The 19,329-nt window shown below is 39.5% G+C and overlaps 2 protein-coding genes across 3 annotated transcripts; both read right to left on the reverse strand.

Moving 5' to 3' along the window:
- Positions 1-6,538: 6,538 nt before the first annotated feature.
- Positions 6,539-12,818, reverse strand: st6galnac6 (ST6 (alpha-N-acetyl-neuraminyl-2,3-beta-galactosyl-1,3)-N-acetylgalactosaminide alpha-2,6-sialyltransferase 6). 2 transcript variants are annotated; one of them, XM_040053234.1, is made up of 6 exons: positions 12,641-12,818; positions 12,180-12,271; positions 10,419-10,619; positions 9,082-9,494; positions 8,892-8,999; positions 6,539-8,811 (listed from the first exon to the last, which is right to left on the reverse strand). In XM_040053234.1, exons 2-6 carry the CDS (start codon positions 12,201-12,203, stop codon positions 8,625-8,627), a joined length of 933 nt encoding a protein of 310 aa, XP_039909168.1. In that variant the 5' UTR covers positions 12,204-12,271; positions 12,641-12,818; the 3' UTR covers positions 6,539-8,624. The 2 variants fall into 2 exon arrangements, with proteins under 2 accessions (XP_039909168.1, XP_039909169.1); XM_040053235.1 differs by having other exon boundaries at positions 12,180-12,252; positions 12,641-12,817.
- Positions 12,819-14,361: 1,543 nt separating this feature from the next.
- Positions 14,362-19,011, reverse strand: st6galnac4 (ST6 (alpha-N-acetyl-neuraminyl-2,3-beta-galactosyl-1,3)-N-acetylgalactosaminide alpha-2,6-sialyltransferase 4). The gene is made up of 5 exons (XM_040053237.1): positions 18,640-19,011; positions 18,397-18,543; positions 17,422-17,831; positions 16,383-16,490; positions 14,362-16,263 (listed from the first exon to the last, which is right to left on the reverse strand). The coding sequence occupies exons 1-5, from the start codon at positions 18,649-18,651 to the stop codon at positions 16,077-16,079; spliced, it is 864 nt and encodes a 287-aa protein (XP_039909171.1). The 5' UTR covers positions 18,652-19,011; the 3' UTR covers positions 14,362-16,076.
- Between the last annotated feature and the right edge of the window lie 318 nt (positions 19,012-19,329).

The following is a 19,329-nucleotide window of genomic DNA, read 5'->3' on the forward strand; positions in this document are numbered from 1 at the left end:
GTCCCATACACACCCATTATAAACTCTGAAACGGCTGAAAAAAAGGATGAAACTTAAACTGGAACTGAAGAAAAAGTATAATAGATATTGAAAATATAAATACAAGTTGAATAGTTGAATGTCTTGGCTTAGTTTTAAAGTTTGAATGGTGGCTCTATGTCAACGTATGTGGAAGTGGTAAGAGTTTAAAGAGGAGTAAGTTGAATGAGAATTTGAAGGGTCTTTCCATTGAAATACATGGGAAATTTTTGTTGAATAAAGTTGAATAATTTTAAAAATATAAGTAGCGCGTGCAGTTACATATCAAGAAGTATTGTTATTCATATATGCCTTTGATTCAAACGTACGCCTTAGAAACAATTTGAAACAGTTGGCTCTTTTACACAGTCATTTTATCAAGACTACAACATGTCTGAAAGAAAACACAGCAAAAAACAACAAGCTTACGCTGGCTGTCCTCTCGAGGGTGCACAGCCAAATTCCCCAGATGACGTTTTATCTGTCCGAAGTGCATCAGCTGAAAGTAGGCAGGTAAACCAAAATCTAGAGGACAGGATTAAACAAATCCAAGCAGAGAAGATTCAACTTGAAGAGCAGTGCAGACAAATGGAGACCCAAAATAAACAGCTGGAAGAAAGGCACAATGGGTTTGTCAAGAACCAACAAGTCTTGCAAGTAAAGCTTAATGAAGCACTGCAAAGAAATGCAGAAATGGTTCATGAGAATAAACAATTGGACACTAAGTACAAAGAACTGGAGGCCCGAAATAAAGACTTGGAAGAAAGGCACAAGGAAAGTCTCATGAACCAACAGAAGCAGCCCAACGTGGACATCATAAATGAGGGCTGGGAAATAATGTTTAATCAAGCTAAGCAGCGCATTGCAAGCCTGATGACAGAAAAGAAGCAGAACAGGCATGAGTTAAGAACAATGTCCTGCCAGCTTCAACAAGCACAAGCTGTTAGTCTGGAGATCAATGGGAATCTCCAAGAAGCTGTCAACCTGAATCAGCAGCTGCAAGTACAGCTTGATGAAGCCCTGGAGAAAAACCAAGAGCTTCTTCAAGAGAAGAAACAGCAGGACATAAAGGAGAAAGAGATGGAATGCAAACTTCACAACATGAAGAAACAAAATGATGTCTTGCAAGTAACGATTAATGAAGTACTGCACAGAAATGCACAAGTGCTTCATGAGAAGAAACAACTGGACACTAAATACAGAGAACTGGAAGGCCGAAATAAAGACTTGGAAGAAAGGCACAAGGAAATGCTGGTGAACCAACAGAAGCAGCCCAACGTGGACATCATAAATGAGGCCTGGGGAATAATGTTTAATCAAGCTAAGCAGCGCACTGTAAGCCTGATTACAGAAAAGAATCAGAACAGCTACCAGCTTCAACAAGCACAAGCTGTTAGTCTGGAGATCTATGGGAAACTCCAAGACGCTGTCAACTTGAAACAGCAGCTGCAAGTACAGCTTGATGAAGCCCTGGAGAAAAACCAAGAGCTTCTTCAGGAAAAAGAGCAACTGGAAAAAAATACAGGAGAAGAAATACAAGCACAATTAGAAGAACTGGAGAAAAAAATGCAAGAAACTTGAGGAGGAAATTACAGTAACAACCGAAGAACTGAAAACCCTCATCCTACAGAAAAAAAAAGAGCTCCAGGAACAGTGCCTGAAAAAGAAGAAGAAACGCTTCTGGTTTTTCAGGAGGAGGGACCCTCCTGCTTCCTCACTGGATCATAAGGTGGCATAGCCTGATCTTCCTCCACCGCTTTTCTCATCTCCTCACCCCTATACCTCCCCTCTTGCCCTTTCTCTCCTTCCACCTCTCCATCACTCTCCATTTTTCTTTCTCCCCTCCATTCTTCATCCTTTTTTCTTTTCTCCCCCCCTAACTTATTCTTAACTAACAATAAACACAATCAACCATATTTTTACTCGTGTCAAATCAATGTCTCTTCATTCAAGAATAGTTCATCTTATGAATAAAAGCAGCAAACGAGTAATAGCTGTGTATGTTGGTGGGGTGGCATATTTATGTTTTATATTTTAGCAGTATCTGTCGTGATCTGCTGGTTTGACTCTTCCAATAAAGAAATGCATAGACAAAAAACACAGAGTTATATTTCTCTTATGTATGAGGACAAAATTTCAGCAGACAATTTTACAGGACAATTCTACAGTACTCAATGCAACTCACCCACTCACCTTGTAGAAACTAGAGATGGACCGATCTGATATTACATATCGGTATCGGTCTGATACCGATATGTAAATTACTGGATCGGATATCTGCGAGAAATAAAAAAAAAAAATGTAATCCGATCCATTAAATATCAAAAAAGCACCTCACAAAACTTGCTACAAGGCGTAACTGGGCTCATAACCGTAGCACGTTGGAGCAGTATGCATCACGTGATAGAGCGGCTGCGTGTAGTTGTAGCGTAGCTACCAAACCAGCATTTCATCTCCAGGAAGTGATCCCAGAGAGAAGTAAAGCAAGTGTGTAAGTTCATCTCTGAATGTTTGTAAAGCATTCCCACGTTAAGCTTAACAACCGATATATGGAGCGACTGCCTCTCTCTCTCTCTCTCTCCTGCTGCTACTTCAATCCTGAAACTGCTTAATGATCAGCTGATCGGCTTTTCTGTCACGAGTCCGTCTCTCTTCTTTGTTTTTGGCCCACTTCGCACCAGAAAGAGGAAACCAGCAGCTGAACAACAGCAGCACTATTAAGCTTGATAAGTTGTTGTTAGAATTTATTTAATATTACTTTCTACACCAGGATCATTTTCTACGTAGCTGACGGCTGGTAACTGTGCAGGGGCGGATCTAGCAAAGTTTAGCCAGGGGGGCCGATAGGGCATGAACAGGGAAAAGGGGGCACAAAGACATACTTTTCTTTCTTATTCTCATTTAAAATATCTAGCTTTTAATGAATAATTATCTGAATCTTACACCCAAAGTTTTAATCTGATGTAAAATATATAGAAAATATATAGAATAAATATATAGAAACTAAAATATAGGAACTGCTGCGTTCTGGCCTTCACAGAGACATGGCTGGAGCCCAGCGTCCCCGACTGCGCCATCACGCCGGATGGATTCACTGTTTACTGGGGAGACCGAACGAAGGACTCAGGCAAGAAAAGGGGAGGAGGGGTGTGCTTTGTGGTTAACTCCTTGTGGGCTAGAGATGTGTGTATCTTAAAAACTTACTGCTCTCAGAGCCTCGATCTGCTGACCATTAAAGTCAGGCCTTTTTACCTCCCGAGGGAGTTCAGCTCAGTTCTCCTCTCAGCTGTTTACATTCCTCCACACGCTGATAAAGCTACGGCTATGGATGAACTGTATGACATCATTACTGGACTTGAGAACAAAAATCCAGAAGCTGCCTTTATTGTGCTGGGAGACTTCAACAGAGCCAACATGAAGAAGGTTCTCCCCAAATACTATCAGCACATCTCCTTCCCCACAAGAGGTGATCAAACATTGGACCATTGTTACACTCCATTCAAAGAATGCTACAAACCCCTCCCCCGCCCAGCTTTTGGTAAGGCAGACCATTGTTCCATACTGCTGCTGCCTGCATACAGACAAAGACTGAAACAGGAAAAACCAGCTTCCAGGGTTATTTACAAATGGGACAGTGAGGCTGAGGAGGTCCTGCAGGACTGCTTTGACACAACTGACTGGCAGATATTTGTGGATGCAGCTGATGGCAACATCAATGAACTCACAGAATCTGTCATTGGATATATTGGAAAGTGCATGGATGATACCATCACAAAAACCACTGTCCGCATATATCCAAATCAGAAACCCTGGGTAAATAAAGACGTTCGCGCCTAGCTAAAAGTGCGAACCTCTGCCTTTAACTCCGGGGATGCTGATGCATATAAAGCAGCCAGGTACGACCTCCGAAAGTCCATAAAAAAGGCCAGAAAGGACTACAGGGACAAAATGGAGTCCAGCTACCACAGCTTTGACACCAGGCGACTGTGGAATGGACTGCGCTGCATCACTGACTACAAGAAGGTCAACACAGTCAGTGTTCAGCCCACTGCATCTCTTGCAGACGAGCTTAACAACTTCTATGCTCGTTTTGACGCAGACAACAGAGAGCAGATCCTCTACCCTCAGGAGGACAGTGAGACTGCAACTTTAACTCTGAAAACAGAAGCTGTGAGATGGACCTTTAAAAAGGTCAATCCTCACAAAGCTCCAGGACCAGACGGCATCCCAGGCCGGCTACTCAGAGTGTGTGCAGACGAGCTGGCAGAGGTGTTCACCAACATCTTCAAGTTTAAGTTTATTAGATTGATCAGTGTTGCTGAACTATGAATATTTTGGGCGCAGTGTATTTTTTTTTTTTTTTTTTTTTTTTTACATACAGGTATAACAGAATAGCGTTAGTGTTGTTATTTATTTAAACTTGAGTATAAACTAATACAAAATGCAGCAAGATATTAAAAAAAACGTTTTATTGATTAAAAAAACACTATATCGGATTCATATCGGTATCGGCAGATATCCAAATATATAATATCGGTATCAGACATAAAAAAGTGGTATCGTGCCATCTCTAGTAGAAACGCTTGAGTCAAATGTGTGACCCACCTGCCCCTGGGACTCAAACCTGTATTAACAGTTTTGCTTCACCTTTTATTAAAATAAATAAATAAATAAATAAATAAATGCATATAAATATGGAACTGTACATACTTTGAATTTCTCCTCTTACTGTGGCTCCCCTGCAGTACTTTCAAAGCCCACCAGGGGGCCCAGGACCACACTCTGGGAATCACTGATCTAAACCATTTAAGAGAAAAGGTTCCTTTAATGCCCACACAATTCTCAGTCCAGAGACTAGGATACTATGATCCACTGTGCCAAACAGCATAATCATTCGAGTCTGAGATTAATAGAAGATGAATAAAAAACATCTAAAAGTGCTTATTCTGTGCTATTATGTGCTTTGAAACCAGACTTCTCACCATTGAAACCATTTGACACATCTTTTTCCAGCACCTTGGACAGGAAAGGAAATTTAGAACTCATTCAGTTTTTTCTGTTTTTGTTTTTTGTGAGAGAGAGCTGGCTGCACTACCACATGTTTGAAGATGGCAGGGAGAAAGACGTCCCTTTTAGAAGACAGACATCAATAATGGATAGCACACTAGGCCTGACTGTGTCTTCTTGAATAAATGAGTGGGAATAATGTCTAGGGAGACACACAGAGAGCTTCAGATGGGTAATCATTTCAGCCAATTCAGCCAATTTAGACAGAGAAACAGGCTCAAAGTGATAAAAAAACCAAACAACTGAGGATTTTGGGGGAACCGAGGGATCATAGGCAGCTGGAGTCATTACCGATAAAATTTTCACATATAGCTGGAGTCTCTGGAAGAGAAGTGGTAGGTTAGTGACTGATAACAGTGGTAATGGTACCAAGTAAAAAACGAAACCTGTCGCAGTTATTTGAGATGATGTCAGTGTGTCAGATGTGTATGTGGCTAGAGACTGGCCACAAACATATGTCTTAGAAGTTATTTTTAATTTAGAGACCACAAATAGGTTTTCAAATTATATTTGACCCTTTAGCATTTGTATGTGTATTTTCTTAATCTTTCTCATCTCCTTCTCCTCCTCCCCCATTTCTACCTCATTCTCTTCTTCCTCACCTCAAGCCTCATTTCCTGAACCGCAGTCAGCGCTCTAGCGCAGAAAAACCTACTTAATCGTTTTCAGTATTGTCAGTTACTTACTGCCAGCAGACTAGACATGCAACCCTCCCATCTCCAGACAGCTGACAAGCCAGCTAAACAACAGCTGGTCAGGAGCTAAGATTATGCCTGCTGATGTCAGGCTTGAGTGTCTAAAAGACAGAAAAAAAAAAAAAAAAAAAAAAAATCACTTTCCCTCTGACAAACAGTTTGATTACATTCTCCTCCAAGTATCCCAAGTTTCCAACAAAAATGTTAGAGCCATTTCAAAGAAAATATGGCTAACAGCAGCTAACAATGACAAAAAAATAATGCACAGAAAATTTCAGGATATCCCCAACAACTCACCTCATTATCACTGTCATTGGACAGAAGTCAGCTTCATGGCTCATGGAGTCCTTTCACAAAGTTTTACAGCTTCCTCTGGAGTAAATAGATATTGACTGTCAGTCTGATGTCTGACTGTAAGCTGTCAGACATCAGACTGACAGCTTACAGTCACAAAAGATGAACGATGGCAAGAGGTGCTTGTTCTTTGTCTTTGGCCACAGATTTGCTGGTACTCTTAGCTAGGTTTATGCACTTGAACTTAACCTAGTTCCATTTTTGTACTCCCCTGACTGCAATCTACTGACATCCAGTGATAAGATTTAACACACTGTAACTTTAAAGTTGCAACTTAATTTTAACAAATTAAAAATATGAAGGAGCTAACTGTGGTAAGCTAACAGTGGATATTTAACCAGCACAACACCAGTGGTTCATTAAATAGTCAGTCAAATATTAGCAGACAAATCATACAAATGGCATTTAACACATGTTGTTTATTATCCATAACTGGAATTTTTTGCATTATCTCCTGCAGGAAGTCAATAACGTATCTGTTAATGATGTAACCTAGTCTCCATTCATTTCTAAATGGCAACAAATGTTTATTAAAACACAAAAACAATTCACATGCTTGAACTGGCACTTAAACGTTTGTTTTTTCATTAAAGAAACAAACAAACAAACAAAAAAAAAAAAAAAACAGAGCAGAATGGACAAATGAATGTCCCTCTGAGTCTGAGTTTCTAAACCAGTCAGTTAAACATACATTTGCATTTACAAAAAACCCAAAACATGTTGCTGCCTTTCTTCAAGCTGGAAGCTTTTCTTGTAAGATTACAAGACCTTTCAGCTCTCAAACTTTTTGTATGTGTTTTGAATGTCACTGTCTCAGGTTCCAAACTTAAACTGACTAAAGTTTTTTGGTACATCTTCGCATTTATCGTAATCCTGCATTAATTCAGTCATGTTGGTTATAGCTGTTGAAGCAACACTTGACATTGTTGTACTGCATTCTGTTATATACACATTCTGATATGCCAAAAACTGTGGTTATTGAACGCCTGAAAATCTGGGTTGTATAAATCTACTTCAGGCTGTTATTTCAGTATATATAGCAGGCAACCTAGTTGTCAGCAGTCAGTACAATTTGTGTATCTTCATATTCTATAAAAATTTATTTATTTATTTTTTACTAATTTTAAAAGAAAAAAGGCTCAGGCTTCTGGACCTTAAAATCGCATTTCATGCACAGTGATGACAGTTCAAATTCTTAAAGATAATTGCAAAATTCTTGTCACCATTTAGGAAGCTTCTCTGCTTCAAACTGAGATTTCACAGCAAGAGCACGATCTGAATTACAGCCACATGCACCACGACACCACTGAGGTGAAACGGTTTAAGGTCAGATTCAGGCAGACAGTTCACTAGTAATCTTCAACTGGCACTATACTGTAGAAAACATATTGCTCCTTTCAGAGAGGAAACGTGTGAATTTTACACTGTACATAAGTAGCTCTCTTATTTTTGACCCTCTAATATGCCCTGGTCTCAGAATATTGGTCATTTTTGGAAATTAACCTTCTGCATCTTTGTTTGAAAGTCAGCGCACAGTTAGTACCTATAACTAAAAAGGCCTTCCCATAATAAATTGGGTTCCCATGTGATTTAAGAGGTCTGATTATGTCCACCAAAGTAGCATTTCTTTTTCTGTCAGAGTTGACTCAAGAGCAGTGAAATATTGTTAAATTAAGATTTGGTGGTACTCTTATTTCTAAGGAGCATAAACACTATATTATAGTTATTTTAGTTGACACTAAATCTTAGGTCAGATTGTCTTATTATTGACATACAAAGTGCCGAATTCAGACTTACTAAGCTACTGTTAGGGTGCTTTGTGTTAAGAGCTGACAAGTGTACTGTATGTAGACAAATTGGATTCATCCAGCTAAGATACTGACAATGTATTGTCAATGGTTTCTTGAACTTGTGCTCTTACACTGTATCATAAGGCCCCAATATAGATTATTTGTACACTGGATTAGGGATATACTGACTATAACTGCAGTGATGGCAGAATACGATTCCTGTGTATGAAACAGAAAACTATAGCTATAAAGAGTACTTTATAGGCCACTTAGTTATAGTTGATTAGACATGATTGCTGATCCCCTTTCAACATGAGAAACTGCATTTTTCAATATTTAACAAAAAAAATAAACATGTAAAAAATCTTTTTAAATTCATTTTCTATTTACAAAAGACACAAGTCAGTGTGGAATATACACCAGGTTTCGGGAAAAAGGCTTGAAACTGAGCTTTTGTAAAAAAAAAAAATAATAATAATAATAAAAAAAAAAAAATCCCATGCCTCTATTCCGAGATGTGGTCCAATATTAGGCTTTTCATCTGTTTCTGAAAATATCCATCATTCATACTTAGTCTGTTTGTTTGTTTGTTTGTTTTTTAAAGAGGTCTCATCCGGGGGGAAGTTCCAATGAAATCAAACCGATAAAGCTCATTTGTGCACCTGTTAACTCCAGAGAAAAGTCTTCAGAAAAGTGCTTTTTACCATTTGGGATGAGTGAAGCTGATGTTGTACTGCTTTCCCCAGCGTGCAAACACCTGTTTCTCTGTAATAAAGCGATGGTGGTTTCCTCTTCGGCTGCTCTCGTGCTGGATGTATGTTACACATTCATCACCGCCCCTGGGCTTGTAGTAGTGGTATGGCATCTTCTTGGATCCAGATTTTCTTCTGGAAAAACAGATTGATTTCTTTATTGGTTAACTGGTTTAAATTCCCTGTAATGGGTTGAAGTCAAATGTTATACTTACCCACAGTGATTGGGTGGAACCATCCCATATACTTTGATATTATCACATATTTCAATGGCTATGACCATTGTGAACCAACCTGTGCTCAACCATGAGTGAGATTTTTGTCTGAGAAGAAAAAATAAACATATAGGAAATCAGCATTTGGTTACATTTATCAAAACATTTTATAACCACCCTTAACACTCACCGGTCACGTCCCGTCTCTCTTTGGAACAGGCTGTCAAATCTGCGCATTTTGCTCGGTGTGACAGTGAAACAAGAGAAGTCTCTGTAGGTCATGCTGACTCTCTGGATCAATCTGTACAGGGTTCCTTTGGCATCTTTCCCAATCTTGTTTGGGGGTCCCCAGAAAATGATCACTGGGTGGCTGTCTGTATGTCGTAGGAATTCATTAGGTCTCCGGACCACCCTGAACACACTGGAGTGGGCTACGACCCTCAGAGTGGTCCGGTTCCCGACGTCAGATTCATACCCCGTCGTAGGGGCGTCGTTCATGCGGATCACACATTCGGTGCGGTCAATCTCATCTCCCGCTCGACTACCCAAGACGTGGCTGGAGCTCGTCACCAGTGCACACTCATGACAGTGCATGGTCATACTCTGAAAAGAAGCACAAGATGGAGCTTTTTAAGATAACATATTAAAACAATAGCTGTCAGCAACAGTGGTGTGGTGTCTACATTTTACCAGTTTAAGTGCTGATTTAATTTTTAAAAAACCTAAAAACACTAAAACTAAATGCTAAATCCAGTTGACAATGCTCATAACAATGATAATAAGTTAATATAGACGTTTTCAGCAACACGGGTCATGCAAATGTGTGTGGGTTTAGCCACACATAGTCTATGATAACGTCCATGTATCTGCCCAGTCTTAACAACTACAGCCCAGTGGCAACTATGTGTTAGGCAGGGTTATCATTATATCAGATTCTCGCTACCTGATTAAAATAATAAACTTTATTGACATGCAGTATAAGAAAAAAACAATAAGGGTTTCTTTCAGGGAGTTTCGGGGTGTTTTTAGCTCTGATCACATTATAACGGTTGGCAGTGGGACAATTTGGAGGCAGTGCACCCTATCCCAAGTCTCTAACTTCAGATTGGGTTGACATCCCAGTCAATGCTGTTTTTTCCTGAAGAGGAAAAAAGCAACATTTTTTCTTTACTATTGGCTGGTTCAGGAAGCCACCGCTATGCACAGATAAAACTCAACTTGGATATAGCGTTCACAGGACAGCCTGAGCTGGACCCAGTTTAATGACATCCTGTTACAGCTTCTTCCAAAATACATATTAGTAAATTACTTCAGCAGCATTTGATGCACTCCATTTTGTCTCCATACCTTCACAGGTATTTAGAATAAAACACAAGATTATATATCCAAATGAGTGTCGCAGTCAGTCTCTAAAACTAAATTAATTTCACTCGCATTACCAATCGGGAAACTGACTCTATATTGATTTCTGGTTCAAAGTTCACTTATAGTTCCAGCTTTAACTTTGAGTGTTTGTGCACAACCTACTTTGTTCCCATAAACTGGCACATAGCCGTCTTTTCCTGTCCATTTCCTCAGGTCTGTGGTCTTGGTGGCATGGTTGGTAGCCACATGGAAAGAAGCATAGACAGCATCGATGCTGCTGTTATTGTTGGAGCTGTACAGGATGAAGAGCGTCATCAGGATGAGGATGGCAGCAAAGATCACCATCTTGTGGCTCTGTTGTCCCTGCAGAGTAAAACACAATGGTGCAATATACAGAAAAACATTTACTAACATGGAAACTAGAGGCACTACTTTTACTTTTTATTGGATTAAGAAAGGACCATGAAAACCACAGTGTGTGAGAATGCAGCAGCAAAATTAAATGTTTAAAAAAAAAGTGAAACTGCACACAACCACATTATTTTTTTTATTACAAAAAGGCAAGCTCTAACTGGCTCTGATTCTTGCTATGAGTGACTTAGTGTAGGCCTAAATCATACACAGTGTAACAAAAAGATGTTTTAGTGGCCCCATCTGGCATACTTGCATACATGCAGAGTGAGACAAAAGCTGACATAAAGTTGTTTCCTGTGTACAAACAAACTGTTAATGGAGAGGCAGCAGCTAATGAGGCTAACCCTCAAAACGCACATGCTCACTGTCTGAGCCACTCACCACCGGCTGACCACTGAGTGTCTGCATGATGCAGCTGACTGACAGCATGAAAATAGCGGCCTGTGACATGCCAAAAAAGTGGTTGTTTCCCAAAAAATGGCCGCCAATATTAAAACTGGCAGAAATCACTTGCTGAACTATAATATGTCAAACATCTTGAGGCATGCCTCTCAACTCTTTAGGCACTACCAAAGCAGGTCATCTCTTTGCTTCATGTATAACCCTTTCGTAAATCCTGTTGACTACATCCTTTTTACTAATATAAACAAAGATATTAGATAAGAAAAACACATACAGCCACAAGTGACTGCTTTTTAGCACCAGCTGCTGCAGCATCATCATAAAGCTGCTGGCTGACAGGCTGATCGACCGGCTGATCATTGCAGCATTATCGTATGTCACATCTCCCAGAGTGACATACCACTGACCACTTATGACTTTTTTTCCCCCTTCTCTTTCTATCCAGGTATGCTTTTACTACACTGTCAATGTGATTGGGATCATTGTCATGTTAATAAAAATGAAGCCACAGTCAATCAAATGCTTTCCAAATAGTACTGCTTTGTCGAACACACTCTGATGGTAGTTTTCTGTATTAATAATCAGTTTTTATCAATTTTGTTAAAATCCCAAACTCCACTGGCTGAAAAACAGCCCCAAACCATGACAGAACCACCACTGTGTTACACAGATGGCTGTAGAAAAGGGGTGGGCAACTCCAGGCCTCAAGGGCCCTGCAGGTTTTAGATACCACCCTGTGTCAACACACCTGAATCAAACGATTAGATCATAACCAGGCCTCTGGACAACCTCAAGACATGTTGAGGAGGTAATTTAGCCATTTAAATCAGCTGTGTTGGACACATCTAAAACCTGCAGGACACTGGCCCTTGAGGCCTGGAAGTTTCCCACCCCTGCTGCCGCTCATGGTTTCCCGTCAACTGAAGCTCCATATGCATCTCTCAGGTCTTTGTGCCAAAAAGTGCCAGGGACAGAAATGCTCTTGATGACCAGCAACCTTCTAGCCATCAGTCGAAAGTCACAACAAGTGCCTGCACTTTTTAACAGTACTAACAAGGATACTAAGGGCAAGAGGTATGGTGCCACCACACCCTCTAAAGGTCTTACCTTGCCACCCAGCCTGAGCCCCATGCTTCCTGATCAGTTCCAGCACACGGACTGTAATTGTCTGTCATCATACCTAAACAGGAAAAGGTAGACTAAAACAGACATGCACACAAATTCATCTCACTTCATTTAAATGGCGCCACTCGTAGTGATATTATCTAGTTAGCTGTAATTAGTCTAATAGCATGTTTAGACACGTAAGTATTTACAGGCTATGTGCTGGTGTACCTAGCAGCCGTCATACAGCTGCTAGGTACACCTGACAAATGTTAAAGCCAAATATTACACATTTTGATACAAAAACACCATCTTAAATGCGCAACCGGCCGCTTTCCGCGGGGTTACGCTTTTCTTTACTGATTATTCTTAAGAGCAGCGTCCGGCTAACGGTGCTAGCATATCAATGAAGTTGACGGGTGATAGTGGGTTAACGGGGGCCCGTAATGGTCCGGGTTTTTTACCTTTTCATGGTCTGTTTAGCCTCCGTTAACGCTCTCCCTCGTTTCTCTCGTGCCTATCTTCCTGCACCACTTTCTGACGTCATTGCCCCCGTCCTCTCTGTGTGCCTGCAGAGCAGTGAGCACAGCTGCGGACTCCGGAGCTCATAAACAACCGTTGCTACGGTAGTTTCCAGGATGTAGCCTGACATCGTCACAGATTTGTCCTTTGTAATCAGGTTTTATTTTATGTTTGTTTCTGTTATTGTTTTCAGTTCATTTTAGTTTCACCAAGTTTTAGTCTTTTAAATGCTGCTCCATATTACATAAATTAAGTAACAGATAATATGCATTGCACAAAGTCTACACAAAGCTTTGTGAAGACAGTTGATTAACAGGAAAGTAGAGAACACAACCCAGGTTGCCAGTATTATCTAAAACTAATGTGTTAAACATTTTGAAACTGAAATCAGGTAAGGAAGCATCTAAACTGAGGCACAACAGCACAGAGCTTTAAATAAAGGCAAACAACAATCTCACATCAACTGAGGGAGTTCTTCAGCCTTAAAAAACAGACAATAGTACAGAGATGAGTAACTGCTGACAGCCTCTAGGTGAGTGAGGCCACCTAGACACAGGAGGAATCCCACCTCTGAAACAGACAATCTGAGTCCACCCACTCCAACACTGATTCAGATCAGATTTGTCACTGAAACCTACCTGATGAAGCTTTGCTGCATGTGTTTATTCAGACCTGGGATGTCTGCATAATTGTGAGTCATCTGCCTTTGCAGTGTAATGAGATGTATTGTAATATCTGTCCCAAATTTTCCAAATCTTACCTCTAACAAAAGGCCTTATAATAATAATAATTAACAAATTAAACTAATGAAAGCCAAACTAAAAGTAAATTCTTTATAAATAAAAACTGAACTGAAATAACTACTTCTACTCTGGGAACTAATGAAGTAAAATGAATTGAAAACACAAATCCAAGACAAAATAACAATAACATAAAATAAACTATAAATTGAGATTCATGGGTAAGTGATCTATGTGGAGTGTCAAATTTGTTTAGCGTTTCTTTTTGGGGTTTTATTTATTTTTTTATATGAATCTTCATAACTTTTTCAATTCTGGGGGGAGCATAATGGCATGAAGTGACACAAATTTAGACACGAAATTAGTTGATTTCCAGCCAGACACAACTGCCCTCTGAAAGAAATACTAAATGGCTTTTGCCTTCTGCTAACTAGTCTTGTGCTGATTATTAAGCTAATTTTGAATCTGTGACAAAGTTCGGCACAAGTGAAGAGTGTCACTTTCCTCACTTTTCATTTCTTTAGTTTCAGTTTAACACAGAAGGCTCCTCTTTGAAACATTTTCTGTGCCCCACAATCCCTATGCTATGTTATACTGGAAACTTAAACAACAACAGTATATACTTAGGACATGCAGTCTATGAGTAACACATTTGGATTTATGCACTTTATCATCCCTTTAAAAGTAATGTTTTATTTAATCCTGTATTAACAAAATGGAGGTATTTTATACAATTTTAAAATAACAAAAGCTAACAGAAGTGAGCCAATCATCTTTCACATCCGCACACTGACTATCTAATCGGATATTGGTGAAAGCACCGAGGGTAGACAAAGAATGTCCAAAGCACTGAACTGAATTCAGATGCACATATTCAAGTAAACAAGACTCTGAAATCCAAACTCGCACATACAAACAGAAAGTGTTCTTTAGCAGGTTTATTCATGATAACACTTATCTCACAGTGATGAGTGTTTACATTCAAGTTTGTGCCTTCAAAGGTTGTTTTTTTTTTTTCCTTTTACCATATACATGGACTTTGGCTGCTAAAACACAAGTAAATTTAAACACTTCATGTCTGAAGTACACATCATAGTAAAACGCTTCCTCACTAGTGCAAATACTGATGCAGTCTCTGTAATAAGCCACCAAATAAGCATTATGCAACTGAAAAGGCAGTGCTATGTTTTTAATAGTAACAGGCAGCAAAATATAAATGGTAAAAAACTTTAAAGATGAAATTCAGTATTAAAACAAGACAATGAGTCTTCCTTTGCTCACAATTGTTCATTCAAATGTAACATTTTGTCACACACCCTAAAGGGTTTTTTCAGTTTCCGTGAGTGTGAGCGAGTATGTGGCCACCAAAGCAGATGTGAAAACAGCAAACTGCAGAATCACGAGTTCAACGGCACCACAGAAAGACCTGAACACGTTAATGCACATTCAATGAAATGTTGCCACTTCAAGCATTTTAACACTGTAACTCGCCCATATTGTTACAGTTACTGTGTTAGCAACAAATGCAAGCATAAAGCTTTCAGTAGAGAGCTTACAGCATAACAGCAAGAGGTTTTTACAGAAATAAACACCAACTTCAAGTTGCTCAAATATGCTTATATGTTGAAAAAGTTCAAATGAAATGCAACACAAAGGCTTGTCTGAAAACAGCTTTCCTTTTAAAATGTCCCGGGGCCATAAATACAGTATTACCTCAACTGTGCTTTAATGCTGAATCAGCATTGTCATCTTTTGATCACGATCATGGACCAAGAGCGTGTAAAACAATAATAGAAGAGCTGAAGGGATTAGTCATTATTTGTTCTAATCAGCTGGATTTTCTGGTGGTTGACTTTCTTATAATAAGTTATCTTTCATACAAAAATGCTAAAATGCCACTATCTTATGCGTGTTTAGATTTCTGTGATGGTAAAGTAAGTGCCAGTTATTTTCTGACAATTTGTTATCGATTCAAAAGCAGCATTAACCTAATTGTGACCCTACATAACTATAGGCTGTATATAAAAGATGGCCATGATGGCATAGTCATCATGACACCCATTGGTTAGTGAGGTTCTTAATGAGAAATTGAGGGACAGCGTCCACCACAAAGTAAAGCTTAATCTAATTACTGTCTGTTTTGACTCTGAGGAATATAATTTATAAAATCAACATGTTATATTCAGTAAAACCTGAAACTGAGACCACAAACTCATAACAAGGGTTGAAGGGCTGTTTTCGTGTAGACTTCTATTAAACCAGATGAAACCAGATGGGTCGCCCCCTGCTGGCCATTTGAAATGAAGCACCTTTAAAGAACATTAGCTTTTTTTAGCTAGGTATATCTTTTATATACAGTCTGTGTATATAACTATAATGCACTTTCTGTCTCAAATGAAATATATATAATTGCAGCTTTATATTACACAGGCCAGATTGAAGCATGAAGTAAAAAAAACTGTGCAGAAAAGAGCAAAAGTCAAGGCACAGTTATAAAGAATCTAAAAGCAGCTTTGGTATTGACTGGTTTTAATTTATGGTGTTGTGTTTTAATATGTTTTTTTCTTGTAGTCCTACTGATCTCTGCAATACCGAGGGGCCGTTATCATTTGTTACCAGTAAAGCTTAATCTCATTCTTCAGAGGCTCCAGGAGGGGTGTTTAAACTCTATCCTGTGGCGTGCTGCCCATTTGGCATAGATGGCTTTCTCAGTGATGAAGCGATGGCCTCCACGTTGGGTGTGCTCATGGACCTTGTACATCTTGCACTCATTGATTCTGTTTTGTTCATAATAATGGTAGGGAACAACACTGTGATTGGCTCGGCTGTTGACAGGAGGGAAACAGTAGGTCACTAAAGATAGTAATAAGCCACTGTATGTACATAGAATATATACACACATAGAAAAAAAAAGATGGAGCTTGATTATGGATCATAATCTCACCTGCAGTAGCCGTCATCAATCATTCCATAAACATGGATGCTGTCGCACATTTCTATGGCCAGAATCATTGTGAAGAATCCAGTGCTGAGAAATGCCCCAGTTTTCATTCTGAGTGAGAAACACAGAATATTTGTTCTTCCAAAAAAAGTTTTGCAAATTCTTACAAATTCAAAAATAAATCCTACAACTGGCACCAGTCATAATCTACACATTAGATCATAACAGTTTATACACTGTACAGAAGAGGGAAGTAATTATTTAATTTCCTGTTGAATTTGTAGGTTTGCTCATTTTCCAAAAGAAAGAGAACAGCCTCTATGTTTTATGGTAGTTTCATTTTGATGGAGAGAGACAGAATATCAACCACAAATCCAGAAAGAAAAACACATAACATTAAAGTTAGAAATTGATTTGCATGTTATGGAGTGAACTGTATTTGATCACTAAGCAAAACATGAATTAGTACTTGGTGGAGAAACCCTTGTTGGCAAACACAGCGGTAAGATGTTTCATGTATTTGGTCACCATGTTTGCACAAATCCCAGACTGGATTACTTATTTTTATTTCCTCCACTGTATTTCTTTTTAGAGACCCTCATTTCCTCAAGAGGTTTTGCCATTAGCCAGGCTGTCATTGTGTAAAGAACGTCCTCAGTAAATGACTGACCTGATTAAACAATGGGAACACTGAGTAGTTTCACCCCCTTGTGGTAAAGAAATGGTATTACATAGAGCCCAGCCCAAGCTCAGCTTCAATTGATATCTCTTTGACGCTCACATTTTTGGATTTCAGGTTATAGCAGTTATTTCCTCACATTGTAACTGTAATTCATTTAAGAAAAACTTAAACTTTGAACACAAGAATTCACAATAACTTCCTTTAAAGTAAGGTATCAAGATTTAACTGAGTTGATTTAAGGCTGAAATGGGTAAATTATATTTTCACCTTTAATATTTTGAATTAGAGAACAAAGTTATACAGTGTGTAAATGGCTACACTTTCTATTTGTACAACTTATGAGTTAAACTCCTACCGTACCTGTTTTTTCCCGTTTCGTTCTGAAACACCCCGTCACAGTACTCAATCTTGTCTTTCGTCACAGCATACATTCGGACATTTGGATATTTTTTTGCCATTTTCAGGAGGGCATTGAAGATGTGTCCTTTGCCATCTTGCCTCATGTTCCTTTCAGGACCCCAAAACACGTATGTGGTCTCTGCTGACTGCTGGAAATAATACTGCTCATTTTTTACAAGCAGGGGAACGCTGGTGTGAGACACAACACGAACGGTGGTGCGCCTCCCAACGTCTTTCTCAAACCCCTTAGTGGGCGCGTTATTCATCCGGATCACACACCCGATTTTGTCTATCTCCTCTCCGGCGCCAACTCCGAGCATCTGACCTGAGCTGGAGACCAAGGCACACTGACTACAGTTGATGTCCAGTATCTGTGGAGAGAAAAGGGGAAAGATGAGAATTTTTTAGGCTGTGGTTTGTGCACATAAATCAGTAATTGGATGGTTATAGCTCAGCTGTTATTCCATCGTAATTACAGAATGTTCTTTCATAAGGTTTTGTGTTGGGCTAATTAAAATAGACGAAATCAGAATTTTAGGTCAAGCATGTCTTGCTGGGAACAATCGTAATTGATTATATTATTTACTGGGTTCAGCTGTAGACTCTGGATGTGCAACTCAGGACTTTCACAGACTTTTTCCAAAGCCACTCCTGTGTTCTTTTGTGGTATGCTCTAGCTTTTTGTCTTGTTGAAATGCAAATGTGTTCACAGTCTGACAGAAATACAGATCTGTAGTAATGGTTTTCACCCTAACACACACAAATACAATCAACAGAGACTGACAGACTGACAGTTGCATGTCTTTGTTATTTAGGTTAAGAAATGCACTGTATAATTAATATGAGTGGCTATCAGTTTTCACGGTCACCATGAACTAAGGGAACCAGACCTCTGTAAGCTTTTTTTTGTGTAACCCTACCCTCCTTGTGTCTCACCTGGTCCATTCTGCCGGGCTTGATCCTCTTGTAGCCCTCGAGTCCCTTCCTGGCCGCAGCAGGTGATGGGCCGTCCCGTATCATCACATGTCCAACCCAAAACAACAGAGGGAGGCTCAGGGTGAGCAGGCAAAGCCAGCGAAGCATCTGCACAGGCGGATAAGATGTAGGAAATGTTAGGGTAGTGCAGCTCCGCACACATTATTAGCGATCGGATGGGTTAAATAAGCAAGTGACTCTTACCAGAACGTTCATATCAAGGCCTTCGGCAAACCCCTGCTTCCAATGGCCCGGACGACACTCATTTTTCACGCCGACTCGAGAGAGACATGCCCAGTCAGCCACCGTCGATTCATGATCACAAAGGTTCCATATCAAAAGATTTTTAATTGCCTTTCCAGATCTGTCAAATTCCAGTATCCGTTTCTTTGTGCGGTTACTTTCGTTTTCATCACGTAGCCGACCACATTATTCTAGTCTTATTTGCACCATGTTTACATCAACTACCATCCGAAATCTGCAAGCTGCCCGTTTCTTCCCCAGCTTTGTTGACACAGTACCCTACAAACAATTCCTAGGACCCGCCTTGTAAATTATAACGTAGCCCGTCTTTACAGAATACGGCTTCCGGGGCCACTATTTCGCAACAAACTATCACCGGAACAAACTTGATTAAAAAAACATTACTTACCAGAAATAACTGTAACTTTAATAACAATAACTATAATAACTATGAATTTAACTATATAAACAATGATGGTATACGTTTTTATTGTTAGTATTTAAATTCATATAATGACATTAGACATGCGGAGGGTAATCACGCCTTTATTCTGAAAGAAACATGCCAAAACCGGAAGCAGTCTTCTCAATACTTTTGGTTACTTTAAAGTAGCCGTCCATGCGACGTTCCAGTACCCCTCGTAAATTTTC

Source organism: Simochromis diagramma, unplaced genomic scaffold (assembly GCF_900408965.1).
Source record: "Simochromis diagramma unplaced genomic scaffold, fSimDia1.1 OVJJ01000596.1, whole genome shotgun sequence".
Taxonomy (NCBI): Eukaryota; Metazoa; Chordata; class Actinopteri; order Cichliformes; family Cichlidae; genus Simochromis; species Simochromis diagramma.

Excerpts from the sequence above, each read along its gene's own strand:
- st6galnac6 (XM_040053234.1), bottom strand. The coding sequence starts at position 12,203 with ATGGGGCTCAGGCTGGGTGGCAAG. Across the intron at positions 9,495-10,418 it reads TGCCAGTTTATGGGAACAAA|AGTATGACCATGCACTGTCA; the intron begins GTAGGTTGTGCA and ends GCTTCTTTTCAG. Across the intron at positions 9,000-9,081 it reads AGAGAGACGGGACGTGACCG|ACAAAAATCTCACTCATGGT; the intron begins GTGAGTGTTAAG and ends TTTTCTTCTCAG.
- st6galnac4 (XM_040053237.1), bottom strand. Across the intron at positions 17,832-18,396 it reads AGCCCGGCAGAATGGACCAG|ATACTGGACATCAACTGTAG; the intron begins GTGAGACACAAG and ends TTCTCTCCACAG. Across the intron at positions 16,264-16,382 it reads ATTGATGACGGCTACTGCAG|CCGAGCCAATCACAGTGTTG; the intron begins GTGAGATTATGA and ends TCCTGTCAACAG.